This window comes from Sinohyriopsis cumingii, chromosome 8 (genome assembly GCF_028554795.1).
Source record: "Sinohyriopsis cumingii isolate HCF-2022 chromosome 8, ASM2855479v2, whole genome shotgun sequence".
Lineage (NCBI taxonomy): Eukaryota > Metazoa > Mollusca > Bivalvia > Unionida > Unionidae > Sinohyriopsis > Sinohyriopsis cumingii.
This window is the reverse complement of record NC_142968.1, coordinates 107,589,872-107,608,176: the sequence shown is the minus strand read 5'-3', so window position 1 is coordinate 107,608,176 and position 18,305 is coordinate 107,589,872. Positions and strand designations below refer to the sequence as shown.

General features: G+C 37.9%; 1 protein-coding gene across 2 annotated transcripts; it reads right to left on the bottom strand.

Annotated features, from left to right (window-relative positions):
• Positions 1–757: 757 nt before the first annotated feature.
• On the bottom strand, positions 758–12,521 carry LOC149794334 (uncharacterized). Of its 2 annotated transcripts, XM_089966560.1 has the most exons (5): positions 12,292–12,519; positions 10,805–10,891; positions 6,410–6,526; positions 4,731–4,792; positions 758–1,108 (listed from the first exon to the last, which is right to left on the bottom strand). In XM_089966560.1, the coding sequence occupies exons 1-5, from the start codon at positions 12,482–12,484 to the stop codon at positions 1,025–1,027; spliced, it is 543 nt and encodes a 180-aa protein (XP_089822686.1). In that variant the 5' UTR covers positions 12,485–12,519; the 3' UTR covers positions 758–1,024. The 2 variants fall into 2 exon arrangements, with proteins under 2 accessions (XP_089822686.1, XP_089822687.1); XM_089966561.1 differs by lacking the exon at positions 6,410–6,526 and having other exon boundaries at positions 12,292–12,521.
• Positions 12,522–18,305: the final 5,784 nt, after the last annotated feature.

Sequence of the window (18,305 nt, the reverse complement as noted above, 5' to 3'; positions counted from 1 at the left end):
AAGCAGAGCAAATGGAAAGTACGTGTGTGGTTATAACACAGAGAAATTTCACATGGCAAATTAGTATATTAATACCAGAATGATCTAATACCTACTTGTTACACTTGTACCTCATTTATGGAGGGATGGAGACCAATATTATTGAACTGTGGCAAACCGTCAATACAAGGTAATCTAAAGTCAGCGGCGGTTTTAGGGCAAAATGAGGACAATGGGTCCCCAAAATCTATTTCCTATAACACTGAAGAAACTCTGTGAAATGTTCATAGAGAAAAGGTTTGTTTTATTTCCTAAAAATAATCATCTCTATATTGAACATAAAATAGAGAAACTTTTAATTCAAAAAGCAGATTTAGCGAGTATAAATGTAAACCATATTCGGCAGGCCCGATACCACATATTTCCCACCTCGCTAAAGCCATTACAGCAAAACAGGATATCTTGACAATTTCTTATTCCTTACTTGTGCATCATTGCCATGTATGCAAAAGTGTGGGTGGTGGTTGCAGTTTATGAGTACCTGACAATAGGGCGTATTAGTTAAACTACAAACATCAAAATATGTCCGCTTAATGATGTATGCGTATCATCTCTTTAATATTGACACCTTTTGATGAGGATTGAACTTTCTTTTGAGAATGTGATATAATAGCCACCAGTTTTATTATAATACACGATTTTCTTGCCGAGTATTTCTATTTCACGTTGAGAATAAACCTGTCAAATCTTTTTCTGAAAAAATAGTAGACTCAGGTCATCAATAGAAAATGTATTTATTACAAAACATAGACTATTATTTTATTAAGTTTCACTGACATCCTATCTAAATTCAGACCATTATAGCATCTAGCGTATGCTGACGGTCGAAAATAATTCTTAGTCCGTAGCAAGGCTAGGATTCATCCAATGGGTAGAAACTGTACATTTCCTTTTCAAATTGTTGTGGTTCAATGATATTGGAAGAGATAGGAAGTTAGTGCATTAATGAAGCTCACAGCAGCATTGTTATGGGTCATTTTTGTTGCTAGAGTACATTTGCTTTAAATGTGACACATAGCAGATTTTCATGCTTTTTGTTTTCAGCTGTAACCCTCATTTTGAAAGTGCCCTGCAATAGAGAAAATATGCAGTAAAACATATAACAATATCTACACAATTTCAATCATACAGTCATAATGAGTGTAATCTATAGTATACATTACTATTTTTATTTAAATTAAAACTAAACAAATCAGTAGAAAGAAGTTCATTTTGATTGCTATATGAATGATAGACATATTCTTCACTTTTACAATTGGTTTTATTTCATAACGTCAGTGGATGAGACATCAGTACATAATTTATTGGGTACCACGCAATAATTTGTATTGTATAGCTTATCCTCAGTTTTGGAGGGTTTGGTCTAGTGTTTTACAGCACAGCACAGTAACACACAAGGTTTATTTACTGATGTGCCCACTGCAATAAATTGCCTTCCCTAAAGGACACACTACAGGCTAACATGACGGCAATATTCGAACCCACACCAATATCGTCTCGAGTTCAGCCTGCTAAATGAGGAGTCAAATCTATCTCCGCTAGTGTGGTGTTACAACGTTCACGAGGGTACATTGGGCATATCATTCGTTCCATATACCTCAGTGGTGCAAGCTAACATGGAAGTGGGAATGACAACTGTGTAAACTATGCCAAGACATAAAAACTTTTAAACAAGATACGAGGAGCAAAAGGAAGATACGCTGGTGTTGATATGCTACTCTTTAAAGTATTTTTGCTTTTCATTTTTTTTCTCCTTTAATTGTTGAGGCCTCTTGAAAAGACCTTGCATATGAAACTCACATCCTGATATATATTTCCTGTAATGCAAATTGATGTAATTAACACCAAGAATGACGAACGACCATGTAGATTCCTTTCTGGAACACTCAACACTTGTCAAAAGCTCTAGCGCAATATAGGTATATTATTTCTTTTCATAAAGATCACCTGGTGACCACTCTATAGCAAATGTCTGTAGGTTCAAATTTTCGTTTGCACAATTTAAATACTTGATATATATTCTCTTCAGCTGCAATCTTTATTATATGTTAAGACATCAAGCATTGTCTTTGTTACATGTTTAGGCATTAAGCAGTGTCTTTGATACAGTTTTAATCAAACATTGTTTTTGGTATGTGTTTAGCATTAAGCATTGTCGTTGATACAGTTTTAATCAAGCATTGTATTTGTTATATGTCTAGGCACTGAGCATTGTCTTTGATACAGTTTTAATCAAGCTTTGCCTTTATTGTACGTTTAGGCATTATGCATTGTCTTTAATGCAGATTTAACCAAACACTGTATTTGTTATATGTTTCAGCATTAAGCATTTTCTTTGACACAGTTTTAATCAAACATTTTATTTGTAATATGTGTAGGCATTAAGCATTGTCTTTGTTATATGTTTACACATTAAGCATTTCATTGTTATATGTTTAGGCATTATGTAGTGTCTTTGTTATATTTTGTGTCATTAAGCATTGTATTTGGTACAGCTTTGAACAAACATTTCTTTGCTATATGTTTAGTCATTATGTATATTCTTTGATACAGTTTTAATTAAGCATTGTCTTTGTTATTTGTGTACGCATAAAGCATTGTCTTTGTTATATGCTTAGGCATTGAGCATTGTCTTTGATACAAGTTTGATCAAACATTGTCTTTGTTATATGTTTATACATTATGCATTGTCTTTGTTACAGTTTTAATCAAACAGTGTCTTTGTTATATGTTTATACATTAAGCATTGTCTTTGATACAGTTTTAATCAAACAGTGTCTTTGTTATATGTTTATACATTAAGCATTGTCTTTGATACAGTTTTAATCAAACATTGTCTTTGTTATATGTTTATACATTATGCATTGTCTTTGTTACAGTTTTAATCAAACAGTGTCTTTGTTATATGTTTATACATTAAGCATTGTCTTTGATACAGTTTTGATCACACATTGTATTTGTTATACATTTAGGCCTCAATAATTCTCTTTGACAGTTTTAATCAAATATTGTATTTGTAATATGTTTAGGCATTAAGCATTGTCTTTGTTATGTGTTTACACATTAAGCATTTCTTTGTTATATGTTTAGTTATTATGCATTTTCTTTGATACAGTTTTAATTAAACATTGTTTTTGTTATTTGTTTACACATCAAGCATTTCTTTGTTATATGTTTAGGCATTAAGCATTGTCTTTGTTATATGTTTAGGCATTAAGCATTGTCCTTGTTATATGTTTAGGCATTAAGCATTGTCTTTGTTATATGTTTAAGCATTAAGCATTTCTTTGTTATATGTTTAAGCATTAAGCATTTTGTTATATGTTTACACATTGAGCATCGTCTTTGTTATATGTTTAAGCGTTAAGCATTTCTTTGTTATATGTTTAAGCATTAAGTAGTGTCTTTGTTATATTTGTGGCATTAAGCATTGTATTTGGTACAGTTTTAAACAAACATTTCTTTGTTATATGTTTAGTTATTATGCATTTTCTTTGATACAGTTTTAATTAAACATTGACCGCTCCGGTGGCCTAGTGGTTATAGCGTCCGCCTCGGATGCGGGAGGTCGTGGGTTCGATCCCCGGCTGAGTCATACCAAAGACTTACAAAAACGGTACTAACAGCTGCCTAGCTTGGCACTCAGCATTAAGAGGTTAGTGTTAGGACTGGTCGGCCCGGTGTCAGGATAATGTGACTGGGTGGGACATCATGCTACATGTCTGCGGCATGATGCCCCAGTGCTAGACATCACTATAAACTGCCACATTGCAGACATCGTAGCGATATGACTGAAAAATTGTTAAAGCTACGTTAAAAATCCAAATCACATCACATCACAATTAAACATTGTTTTTGTTATTTGTTTAAGCATTAAGCATTGTCTTTGTTATATGCTTAGGTACTGAGCATTGTCTCTGATACAGTTTTAACCAAACATTATATTTTTTATATGTTTAGTCATTAAGCATTGTCTTTGATACAGTTATGCAAAGCGTTGTCATTGTAAACGGTTTGGGCATCATACATTGTCTCCAAGGATAGAGGTAAGATGATACAGATTCAAAATATGCCTTCTGCTCCTGGAACAAATATCTGTGCTTCTGCTGTCTATACATAGTCCCAATTTATATGATTAAAAGGTATATCATTGAGAGGAGAACTAATTGGTTTCCCTAAAATGGTTAGTGCCTAATTTTAATTTACCAAGGGAAAGGTAAACGCTCAGGTGTCCCAGTGGTTTAAGCGTCCGCCGCGAATGAGGGAGGTCGTGGGTTCGATCACCGGCCGAGTCATACCAAGGACTTATCAAAATGGTACTAACAGCTGCCTCGCTTGGCACTCAGCATTAAGAGTTTGTGTTAGGGCTGGTCGGCCTGGTGTCAGGATAATGTGACTGGGTGGGACATATGCTACATGTCTGCGGCATGATGCCCCGGTGCTAGACATCACTATATACTGGCAAACAGCATACATCGTATCGATATGACTGACAAATTGTTAAAGCCATGTTAAAAATTCTAAACAAACGTTTATGTCCTTGTGTCACAGCTTTCAATAATTTTTTAATTCTCAGTATGACCCCTACTGTGCTGAACATAAACTCTCTCAAATCTACGGTATTCTTGTAAGCCATGTAGTAAATTCCCGCCTTTATCTATGTCCATGTTCATATTTTGATCTTAACTCACCTTGAAATTCTTTAAACGGATGACATCCTTGACTGGAAAATTGTAATTAAGAAGAGATTCACCTGCGAGAATAAAATATATCATATGAAATATTATTGCTGATGAAACAGAATAAAAACGTAATTAGTTTAATACGATTGCTAATAGTAACGATTCATTCACAATTTTGTAAACGTTCATACGCTATTTATTCTATCTTCCTGTTAGAAGATTGGTACCTAATATTGTTTTGCTTTATCTTTTAATCTTCTGGAAAAGCTCCTTCTCTTCCTGTACCAGTTCAAACAATATTCTGAGTTTGCTGCCTTAGCATTCGTTCTTGTTGTACTGTTACTACTACAACTACTACCTCTACTGTATTACAAAATACAAATCAGTGTCAAATTGATAAAGAAATATATCTTTTTTAAATTTCATATTTGTTAGCTATTGTAAAAATCGACCTAGCTAAAGTGGATATCTTCTATTAAGTAGAGGTGACAATAACGGAATTAAGTTCATATTCTTCTGTCCATTGGAATTTTCCCGTCCACTTACTTTTAATAACCTATCAGGTAAACCCCTGCATCCCATGTTAAGAACAGTTATTTTCTGAAACGATATGTTCCGCATTATGTTTATCTCCTTCATAAATATCGAAGTTGTTAACTTGACCGGCAAGTCGAAGGGTCAACAGAACATGATGTTTTAATGGTATCCGTCAGATCATCCATAACGTCGGAGATATCGATTTTAATGAGATTGAAGAATGGACTATAATGTTCATATGTTAACCTTATGCAGACGAATCTGAAGCTAATGCAATAATCAAATGCCAAAATCATGGAGAGCTAATCTAAGTTTTAAGCCGCTTAAAGGCAGATTGCTTTGCACGGTTTATCCTTAGTCTACCCGCTACTTCCTTTAAATGATATTGCGAAAACCATTAATTTTAAACCTTGAAGTATGATTCATAGTGTTTACTTAGAAAACCGGAAGAAATATACAATACTATTTTTCAATACCTTCTAAAAAGGTTTCTTTCAAATCGTACCATAGAAGTGGGCATTCACAAATAAAATTCTTTATTATCTACAAAGGACTGGACATCCGCGCGTAAAATCTGCCATATCAACACAGAAATAGCATCCGCACTTACAATATGCCACATGAACACGTGATTTTCTAAAGTAACATGTCCAAACGTATAGACTTCATTCATTCATTGTTAAAACCTTTGCGTTCGTACTTTAACAATTTTGTTCTCATTTCTATATAAATTGTACACTTAATAACCATATGTCCGTGTATATTACGCAACTGACTAAAACTACTGTAAGCTTGGGTCTGGAATTACATAGAACACTGTCAAGTTAGAGACAACGTTTTCTGTTTTGCATATTAATCTTCGAAAACAGCGTAGATACTAACTGACACGCTTATTGTTATACGACAGATCGGGATCTAACGATCCATCTTACTTATGAATCAATGCAAACATGGTAGATAATGATTAAAACCAGTATATTACGCGAAGGAAGATAATGGTATGTGCAGTTTGCTATTAGGTTCGTATTATACATACCATTATGAATATTATCCCCCAAAAATCAAATGTTGTATCTAGAAACTCTGATGGATGACCTTCACGATCTTAGAAATATAGCTTGATTCACACAAGCACAAACTTATAATCTTACCTTTCTTGATGGAGCACAACGATTGTATCTTGTTACATGGGATTTTTTTCGGCACGATGACATGGATAAACCTGTACTTTATATTTAAAGACCAATCTCCCTCATCGATGTCTGCAGCTGACAAAATAATGAAATCAGTACTAAACAAAACTAAATTTCGTCTACAACTTTTCTAGAGACATAAACTAAACTCCACATACATACATACATACATACAGACAGACAGACAGACAGACAGAAACACACACACACACACACACATGCACACACACATATATACATACATGATGATGATGATGTTCGTCCATCGGTGTCGATGAGGACCATTTAATGCCATCGATTCACTGGGGGTGGGTCCGGAGATGGCTGTTGAGTCCGATCTAGGCCTGAAAGAGTCTGCTGCAGTGTGGACATGGATGTGCAGGTTGCTGGCCGGGAGTTGAGGAACTGATTTTCCTAGTTTGCGCAGATCACGTTTTTCAGCTGCGTCAACCAGTCTTATATGCTCAAAGGAAACATGGCCAGACCATCGGAATTGTGCCTTGCACAGCATGGTTTGGATGCTTGTCATGCCGACCTTAGTGAGCACCTCTCTGTTTGGTACCTTGTCCTGCCATCTGATTTTCAGTAGTTTCCTTAAGGATCTCATATGGAAATGGTTCAGTTTTTTAAAAATGGTGGCTATACACAGCCAATGTCTTGCAGTGCATAGAGGAGGATGGACAGACCAACCGCTGCGTAGACTTTGAGTTTGGTGGCAAGCTTGATGTCTCTCATATCCCAGACATTTGATTGGAGTCTACCAAATGCTGTGCTGGCTTTGGCAATCCTAGTGTTGTTCTCTATGTGGACTGCTTGTGAGATGGTGCTGCCGAGGTATGTGAATCTGTTTACATTTTTGAGCTATGGCCATGGACAGTGATGGATGGTTCCAGGTAATCTTCTCTAGGAGCTGGCTGATGCAGAACCTCGGTCTTGCTGGTAGAAATGCTGAGTCCGAAGTTGGAGCACGCTGTGGAAACAAGGTTCATGCTCTGTTGCATGCCTGTCTCCGTGCTGGATTTGAAGGCACAGTCATCTGCAAACAGCAAGTCGCAAATGTTCTCAACTTGGACTTTGGTTTTGGCTTGGAGCCTCCTCAGGTTGAACAACGTCCCATCCAGACGGTATCTGAGACCTACTCCAACATCGCTGTCCTTGAAAGCATTCATCAACATTGCGGAAAACATGAGGCTGAAGAGAGTGGGGGCTAAGACCAATCCTTGTTCACACCATTCGTAACTGCAAAGGGTTTGAAATAGTTACCCTGGTGCTAGACTCTGGCGAGCATGCCATCATGAAACTGTCTCACCATTTCAATGAAGACCTCTGGACATCCACATTTGGCCATGATCTTCCAAAGGCCTTCCCGGCTGACAGTGTCGAATGCCTTAGTCAGGTCAACGAAGGTGGTATATAGCTGGACATTTTGTTCAAGACATTTTTCTTGCAACTGCCTGGCAGTAAAGATCATGTCGATGGTGCCTCTCTTTTCTGAAGCCACAATGGCTTTCTGGCAGTAGACCATGATCAATGTGTTCTGTGAGTCTGTTCAGCAGTAGCCTGGCGAGGACTTTCCCAGCGATGCAGAGTAGAGAGATTCCTCTATGATTGTCGCAGGACTGGCGATTGCCTTTGCGTTTGTAAAGGTGGACGATGGATGCATCTTTCAAATCCTGGGCTATGAGTTTCGTCTTCCACATGCTACATAACATCTCTGTTAGTCTTCTCACTAAAGTAGGCCCACCAGACTTGTAGATCTCAGCTGGAATGGAATCTGCTCCTGGAGCTTTTCCACTAGACATGAGCTCAATGGCCTTATGAGTTTCCAGCACTGTTGGAGGGTCAGCAAACATGTCGTTGATCTCCACCTGTGGCAGACGGTTGATCACTTCATCGTTGATGGAATAGGGTCTGTTGAGGATACCGTCAAAATGTTCTGCCCAGCGATCCAGTATCTTCTCCTTCTCGGTTATGAGGGTGCTGCCATCGAAGCTTAAGAGTGGGGCTATGCCTGATGTTACTGGGCCATAAACACCACGAAGAGCACTATAGAAATGCTTCATGTCGTGTCTGTCGGCAAAGGACTGGGTATCATCAGCATTTCGACTCAGCCATGTGTCCTGCATATCGCGTAGTTTCTTCTGCACAGTTTGGCGGACACTGCTGAAGTCATTCTTCTTTGCAGCGGATTTGGGGTCGACGTTGTATGCACGATGGAGATGATGCTTCTCCTCCAGCAGGGAATGTATTTCTTCACAGTTCTCGTCACACCAGTCTTGGTGCTTTCACGCAGTGACGCTAAGGGCTTCAGATGCAGTGGAGTACAACAGATGTTTGAAGGCCATCCAGCATTTCTCTACGTCGTTGGTATCAGAGTATGTGGTTTCTAGATGGCTTGTCAGAGCTTCAGACAGAGCTTGCTCATTATTGCAGACTTTCAGCCTGCAGACGTTAAGTCGTTTTGGGACTTTAATTCCCTGTGGACGTCTGGGAGGTTGAATTGTTAGATCCATCTTGGAAATCAATAGCCTGTGGTCTGTCCAGCAGTCAGCACCACACATGGCCTTGGTCACACGAACATCCTGCCTGTCATTCCTACGATTTAAGATGTAGTCGATCATATACCAATGCTTAGACCGTGGGTGCATCCAAGTTGTTTTATTGCGGTTAGGCAGACGGAAGATGGTGTTTGTGACCAGGAGATCAAATGTTGCGCACATTCTCAAGAGTAGACGTCCATTACTGTAGCAGTTGCCGATTCCATGTCTACCAATAACGCCCTTCCACGAGATGTGGTCCGCGCCAACTCTGGCGTTAAAATCACCAAGAATGATCATCTTGTCTGACTTTGGTACCGCAGCAATCAGAGTTTCCAGATCCTGGTAGAACTTGTCTTTGGCTTCCTCCGAGTAGGTCATGGTTGGTGCATAAGCACTAATGAGTGTGGCTTGCTTTATTCCATGTACGGGTAGCTTCAGCATTATAAGCCGTTCATTAATTCCCTTTGGTAAAATGGAGAGCTTATTGACCAAACTCGACTTGACAGAGAATCCAACTCCAAACTCCCGACGTTCATCGGTACCACATCCACTCCAGAAAAGGGTGTAAACAGCTCCAACTTCAGTCAGTTGGCCCTCGTCGGCCAAGCGACCTTCACTTAGGGATGCTATCTCTATCTTGTAGCGAGCAAGTTTTCATGCAATCAGGGCAGTTCTTCTCCCTGGTCTGGCAGCATCTGCACGATCCAATAGAGTGCGTCTATTCCACGCACCACGAGTGAGTGAATCTTTTTGGGTTTTCTTCGTGTTTCGACCGCAAGAATGGGATTCCCTCTAGACGCGGTAAGCTGGCCGGAGTATATGAAGCAGGCTTCTTTAGAGCATCTTTTCTAACCCCTTCCTCAGGCTATGGAGGTAAGCAGCGCTAACCTGAAGAGCTCTGCTTAGTCGCTCAGACGGGTGCCGACATCCTTTTCTGCTTCAGGTCAATGGAAGACGACCATATGGCCTGAGTCGCCTGCGTGCAAGTCCGCCACTACGGCTGCCAGTGCATGCACACCTGCCGCGTCGCAGCTCGTCCATCGCCGCAGGACTTGGGAACGTCTGATGACATAAATGACTTGCGCGTGAGTTGGATTAAAGTTAGGAACAGTTGCGCAGTGTCAGCCTTACTCTCTCGTCCAGGCTCCACTTTGTCCAGTTGCAAGACGTAGTCAAGACGGCTGGAATGTAGACTGGATGCAGTGGATGACCATGGCGTCCTACGTGTCTTGCCTTGCTCTTAGCGCTCCACATTGCTTTGCTGGTTCCGCCTTTCTGCCCGTTGACGAGCTATTGGTTCCTCCGCGCAGTCCGCCGGTTCCAGTCTTCACATGCAATGGGTGACAATCCCTGACTCACCGAGGGTCTGAAACCCATCGATTATCCTCAATCTGGTTTGGCCGGCCAGTCGAAGCCGTTGCCCGTGGTGTGGCCGCTGAGCATGCTAGAGCTTCTTTGAGCCACAGGTGAAAGTTGAGGGCCAAGTGGAGACCAAAGGTGGACTAGCTACCCCCTAGGGAGTACGACTGCTACCGTCACCAAAGGTACTACCCCTCCATGAGTACCCCTTAAACGCACACATGCACGCACGCACGTACGCACACACACACACCCACACACATACACACATACATACATACATACATACATACAAACCTGCATGCGTGCGTGCGTGCGTGCGTACGTACATACATACATACACACATACAAGAGGATAGACAAGAAAAACAAGGACAACATCCTGCAATGAAATCACCAAGCAATGTTAATAAGAACTATAACAAAAATTATAAATAATTGGAAAAACACTTACGTACTGTGTAGTTTACGTAAAGTTTCAATGAACCATGTGGATCCATATCTTTCGGCTCCCAGGAAATATTGTAGCTCGACTTGGGATCTGGAAGTAGAACATTTGTACTAATTTGACGTATTTCGGTCTGCTAATTTCATTCGACTGCTACAAGAAAATCTCTTAGAAGAGATAGACGACAGACATATACAGACGAGAGAGACAGATAGACAGACAGAGAGAAAGAGATTATTAATAAGGCACCTTTTTATTTCAAACACATTAAAAGAATCTTTAGATATATACTCCACAAAACAAAATCAACCCCTCGGACTCTGATATATACCCCATCCCGTTTTACGTGACCTCTTAGGTTTCATGACTAGTTCGAATCTAAAGACGTAATCAGAACTATATATTTATTTTAGCCTGTTCTTATATCCTTGTTACTATAGAGAACACAGCGATGACGTGCCGAGATTCAATATACCGATCTAAATCCATATAGGAAGCAGCCATAAAAAAAATAATTTTCACACGACTTAGACTGTTGAGTATGTGTCAAGCTCACACTCATTTTTTATGTTGCATACATCCGACCAGTTAAACTATAACCTCACGAGCAAACCTAACTACCTTTAGATGCATAACTACCGAGACACATGCTATCCAACCTATGTATGCTAATATTGCTTTAATAACAAAACGCATATATCAATATGTACCGGTATATTAAGAGAGAGAGGCAGAGAGAGAGAGAAAGGGGGGTATCACGGTACCAGTGCCTGCTTACCAAATAGGCAGAGTAGGCACATGCCTATGGGCCCCACGCCTCTTAGGGGAACCGAATAGAACGGAAAAAAATAATATTTATAAAACGTATTAGGAGATCATTTGCGAGATGGGCCCCAATATTTCGACTGCCTAAGGGCCTCCACAGGGTTTAATCCGGCACTGCACGGTGCCAGCTGGTTTTCTTTTTATTCATAGACTTCAACGCGAATGTTTTGTGAAATAAATATACTTTCTATCCTACCTCAGCATGCGTGTATCACACTGTCATCGAGAACAATACTAGATTGTCAGTTTGACAAGGACATAACCAGGTATTTCAGTGAATTTAAGAGCGATAACTCTGCTGGAATTGAAAAGGATTAGGAGTTACGTTAGATGCATTTTCATTGTATGACATTTTGTTTTCAAATCAAACAAAATACCAAATATGATCTAGATATTAATTAATATAATCTCACATGTCGCCAAAAGACTCAACATTTTTTTTAAACCTGAACGAAACTAAAACTCTTGCATAATGCACCAATCTCAGCTAGTTATGTTGTGGATTAAATGAATACAATGTTTCCTACACTTAAAAGTTGCGTCTACCTGGAGTTGTACAATCTGATACCGTTCTACGAGAGAGAGAGAGAGAGAGAGAGAGAGAGAGAGAGAGAGACAGACAGACAAACACAGACAGACAGACAGAGACAGAGAGATGGTTTCCTTACCGCAATTTTCCATATAACCCCTCGCGTGACTTGGCGATCCTGGACTCTCTGAACCCAACAACACACTGGGAGATCCTGTACTCTCTATATCCAGCTGCAACCAGGGTAGCTCAAACAAACCAAAAAGCGATTCAACTGTAGATAATGATGCGTAGAGTGCCTGGATGACCAGGAAAAGTACAACATGATTCATATTTCGAGTTTACAGATCTGCAATAATAATAATAATAATAATAATAATAAGTGAATGTCTTCTTTTTTGAAATATTCAATAACTGGGCATTAAACATATTGGGAATGATTTATCACTATACCTTCTTAAACTATTCCAAAGTGCAAACACAACTCTGTATTTTTAAGAAATAACTTTCTTTTTTGGTGAAAATTGCTGATTTTGGCGCTGGGGATAATCGATGTGTCAGCGACAAACAATGTATGGGCATTTCACGGTCTACCGCCGAGAAATTAGAGTTATTTGAAGCTGGCAACAGTAGTTTGTACAGAATATTTGACAATGAGTTTTCAGCAGAAGGTGGTGTGTAAAGTGACATCAAACACGACATAGCGGGAGACGTCAAGTATTTTGCCTATGAAATCTTGTATTGAAAGTATTACAAATCTAGACTAAGTAAACACTACTCAAGGAATTAGGATCAAAAGGCATGGTTAGTCAGTGAAACACTACTCAAGGAATTAGGATCAAAAGGCATGGTTAGTCAGTGAATTCTATTTCTGTTTTCGTTCTTTTGGCTTTGACAAAACTTTTTCAGGATTATTTTTGATTCAATTCATAATACGTTACCTTCCTCTCACATTTTCATGTATGAATTTTATAAATAAATTATTTGTTACATTTTATAAAACTTGGGTTTACTCTTCTACTACTTGGTTTATGACATACAGTCGTAACGTTACAAATAACCCCCACAATTTGAGAAAACATTATCTCTGTTTAATTAGACACTTACATTGTTACCTACCTAGTTATTTTAATGATACCGGGTGGTTTGTATCCAGAACCAGATAGTGTTAATAGTTAAAACACAGCTATAGACAGATGGTTAAGTGACAGTAACTACGACTATGGCATTTTATAGTTAAACGACAGCACAGACAGTTAAATGACAGTAAATACGACTATGGCATTTAATAGTTAAAACACAGCTATAGACAGTTAAGTTACAATAACTACTATTATAGCATTTAATAATCAAAACACAACTATCTACAGATGGTTAAGTGACATTACATACGACTATAGCATTTAATAGTTAAAACACAGCTGTAGACAGATGGTTAAGTTACAATAACTACGACAATAGTATTTAATAGTTAAAACACAGCTATAGACAGATGGTTAAGTGACAATAACTACGACTACAGCATTTAATAGTTAAAACACAGCTATAGACAGATGGTTAAGTTACAATAACTACGACAATAGTATTTAATAGTTAAAACACAGCTATAGACAGATGGTTAAGTGACAATAACTACGACTACAGCATTTAATAGTTAAAACACAGCTATAGACAGATGGTTAAGTGACAATAACTACGACTACAGCATTTAATAGTTAAAACACAGCTATAGACAGATGGTTAAGTGACAATAACTACGACTACAGCATTTAATAGTTAAAACACAGCTATAGACAGATGGTTAAGTGACAATAACTACGACTACAGCATTTAATAGTTAAAACACAGCTATAGACAGATGGTTAAGTGACAATAACTACGACTACAGCATTTAATAGTTAAAACACAGCTATAGACAGATGGTTAAGTGACAATAACTATGACTATAGCATTTAATCGTCAAATGTGTTTACTAATTGCCACAACACAGTACTGGATTCTGGCAACAGCGACCTTTAAAAGCGGTCCAAGAAATAGAACAAATTTCTGAGCCATGCACCTGTTGGTCTCGTTCAAAGCAGCAGCAATAATGACACAGAGAAGAGACATTATACAATCTAAATCATCTTACATACCAAACTCATTCAGAAACAGTTTCAGCGTCCGAGTTTCAAACATATGGTCATTGGCATACCTTTTAAATTTGTAAGGAGTGAGTTTCAGTCTAAGCATTTTCAATTATCTATCAATATTACTGAGGAACCATATTCATTTGGCAAACCTTAGGATGAAACTGACAAACATTTACAACATATCAAAGATAGAAGCAGCTGATTTGACTATGACATAAATTTAGAATAATTACATTTTGCTACAGTGATATTGGGGGCCCCGAGTGGCCTAGTGGTCTAAAGCGCTCTCCGTTACGGATCACTGCCATCTCACCTGACTGCGTGGGTTCGATTCTAGCATTCGGCCAATGTGGGTATGTGAGAAAGCTTGCCAGTAGCTTCTCGTGGGTCGGTGGTTCTTCCCGGGGTTTTCTCGAGTTCTTCCTCCACCATTAATAGTTGCCGCCATGCATAGCCTATCGTGTGCTGAAAAATGGCGTCAAACCCCACAACAACAACAGTGTTATCGAGACTTTTTCATCACCGAAGCACGAGCAGTGAATTGTATGTCTGTTTTAATTTTAAATTCTTGCAACTGGTCAAGTGCAAAACAAATAAAAATAATACAATACTTAATTACTGTTATTCTGTGACAATTCTCCTGAAATTTGAAAGACGTTGAGTGTGTGTATTCATTAAGTAGGGTGTAAGAAAAAGGGTCACTTACTGGTCCAAAACTTATAAATTTTAACAATTGAAAGGAATATGTGCACATAAAGGTGATATATAATAAATACAAAATAAGTGGGGGATTTTCTGCGACGGATAAAGAAATCGTTTGATACCACACCCAGATATTCCTACGCCGTATTAAACTCATCCTCTCAGCCCCCTCGGAACAAAACATATCTGTAGTTTTGTCTATTCATGTCATAAATAGGTCATCAGGATTTATTTCCCTTCTTTTCGAAGCAAACAAAAGCTTGAGGAAAATAAAGAGCCTGGTGTTTCGATTGTATTGGTAAACAACCTTTGTGGTGAACAAAATAGGTAGCTACAGTGACAATTTCCGTACACATAATATAAAAGATGACTTGCCTGCGATAACACAAACATACACTAGTTAAGCATGGTTTTAACAAACAATATTTGTCACATAAAGTGAGCCATCATAGGTCGAGTGAACAAGGACTGAATCTCAAAGACCAGTTTTAATAAGCAGTCTACGAGTATATCGTTGTTGTTGTTGTAAGAATTGATACACTGTTTTTTCAGTATTTGAATTCTAGGGCTTAATTCATCTGTAAGTTTCCATACATTCTGCCATCCACTGACGTTGCGGTGTGATGTCATCCCGGTTGACGGGAAGCTATAACACAGCAAGAACAATTAGTACAGAAGAGGTCTTTGAACCCTTCTGAATATTGTATTATAAATGTTTTGTTTCTTCGAATCTGCCAATAAATTAAATGTCGATCAATAGACCAATAACGTTCAATCAAAATATCTGCAGCAGTTCATGCAGCATGCCAGATATCTGCAGGTTTATGCATGTGGCGTAACATAGGTAAATGACGGTGACATACAATTTCGGAATAATTGAACAATACTGCGACTGTGGAAAGAGTATACAGGAAAATCATGGGAATTCTAAGAGTACTCTCCAAAGAATATTGATAACGTTTATGGCTGTAATTCTTTGTTATATTGTGCAATTTTCAGAATGTTTCATTATTTTAAAGCTGGTAGGTAACACATTTATTTTCATAGTTATTTCTGCAGCATGATCAGGTCTGAATAAGTTTACCTTACCTCTGAATCTCTTGTACTGTAATTAGTAGTGTGTGGACTTTTAGTCTGATGTACGTCCCACAAAACTAAATACAGCAAGGGACTGGTGTAACGTCTAAATTTTACTTCCAAATGATTTACTAATTTGTTAGTAGGCTGTAAAAAAATAAAATGAGTGGAACTATATTGGCGTCTGACATATCCAATACAGAATTATTTATGTCTGTATGAATTCGTTATATTAAGAAACAGGGGTAATTTTACGAAACAAATCCGTGCTATGACAAAATTTAATGAATACCGTTCATTATATCTGTGACTAATACTTGTTTGATTACTAAGTTTTGACACCCATTCTTCGTATTAAAAAAAAAACAAGTAATCACTAAGATCTAATACATCTATGCACGCAGATGTAAATACAGATAGCACATACCCTATCCTTGCTACAATATTAATATGTTTCCAGTCAAGGGTAAACAATAACCACTATACAGACGTTATTGCAATATATTCTCTGCATAACATAGCGGAAGAGTATATCCTTCCACATTGAAGAACGTCATAAATATATGCATTATATTATCAGTAATATACTTAAATTGTACATGGAGAAAACGTCTGGAATGGATCTTTCATGTTTCTTCATTATGGTGGAAGGTAAAATCAGACTGATTTTAGCTCTGACTACCCGTTTCTCAGTTTCCAGTGACTTCCATAATTTCCCCATAATAGGGCGCCACGCAAAATCAGTATTGGGACATTTTTTTCGTATTCGTGGAGAAAACCTAGAGACAGCATGACATGCACACAGATCATGGAGATTGCGAAGAAATTGCATTTTTCTATCATTTCTCCATGGCACGGGTAAAAAAAAAAATTCATTAGTGTAATTGGATACTTTCTACGTGATCATGGAGATTACTTACATATAATGCGGACCATAAATAGATCTCGGAGATCACAGAGAAACTGCATTTTTTTATGATTCCACCATGGTCTGAAAAAACTTGGAGCATTTGAACACATTTTATGTGTACATGTAGGAAACATGGCGAACACGCTGATAAACTGCATGGCACCCGTAGATCACGTGGGTTTTCTATAACCTACAGGCAAAATATGGAGACCACAGTAAACATTTAAAACAAATATCTTTTATATATTTATTTCTGGTATTATAGTCATTTAGCGAATGACTTATTATCATTACTAAGATTATTGTATTAGTTTGCTTGACGATTTTCTAGACTAGTCATTTCTCCGTGCTTAAAAGAACGTGTCGATGATGTCAGATATATGAAAGTAACACTAATCTAAGACGACTATCAAGTCAGTAAAAGAAAATGTAAATTTGCAATGTTTTTCTAATGTGTACAACTTAAACCTTTCACTGGAGTATTTTAAATCACACTGGTCCATTCAAAACTGACAAAAATGTCGGCAAGTCATTATATAATTATATATAATGCACCCTGCCAATTCACCAATGCCCTCTATATTATGTCCTGGGAAGCTACCCCTTTACAGAACAGGAAATGTTTTCAGAAATGTGTTTTTTAGCAGAAGTATATCGAATAAAATCTACTTTCAATTTTTCAATACTTTTTTCTTCATTTTTTCAAATTATCACTCACGTAATGATTCACACTGTTAGTTGTTGTTGTTGTTGGGGGGGTATTTTTGGGCGCTGGGTGGTTGTTTTTGTTGTGGTTTTTTTTTTTTCAATTTCAGGTACAAAATAAATAGCTGGCCTAACTCCAGTCTCCCAAACTTTCGTTTTGCCAGAGGTATCAATATTGAATGGCACACCAGCTCTGCAGGTGTGAACATTTGTCGAAGCAGTGTCTTTAAAATCATTGACATTTTTTTCCGATGCCCGATTTAATTGAAGAGTTTCCTAATATATATTTGCAACCACATCCCATACATGTTTGTAGATCTTGTTAACAAAACCTAATACCGTATTTTGTATGATATTTAAGGCAAAAATTCTTTCAATGAGGAAAATTACCTTAAAAAAATTTTTCTTGTGTACCCCCCACTCCCATCTAAACTTAAACGATAACTAGTTTTCTTGTCATTTTGGATTTATTTCTTATAGTCAAGGAAAATGTGCGTTTTTTAGTTTGGAGTTTTTCTATGTATTATGACAACAATTGACAGAATAGGCATGTGACCGGCAATAATTTATACATAAAATTAGGTACAGAGTAATCTTGAACAGCTGTGTAAAGATGAAACGTTATCT

Excerpts from the sequence above, each read along its gene's own strand:
- LOC149794334 (XM_089966560.1), bottom strand. The coding sequence starts at position 12,484 with ATGAATCATGTTGTACTTTTCCTGGTCATCCAGGCACTCTACGCATCA. Across the intron at positions 10,892-12,291 it reads GGGTTATATGGAAAATTGCG|ATCCCAAGTCGAGCTACAAT; the intron begins GTAAGGAAACCA and ends TTCTACTTCCAG. Across the intron at positions 1,109-4,730 it reads TCCGTTTAAAGAATTTCAAG|GGCACTTTCAAAATGAGGGT; the intron begins GTGAGTTAAGAT and ends TCTCTATTGCAG.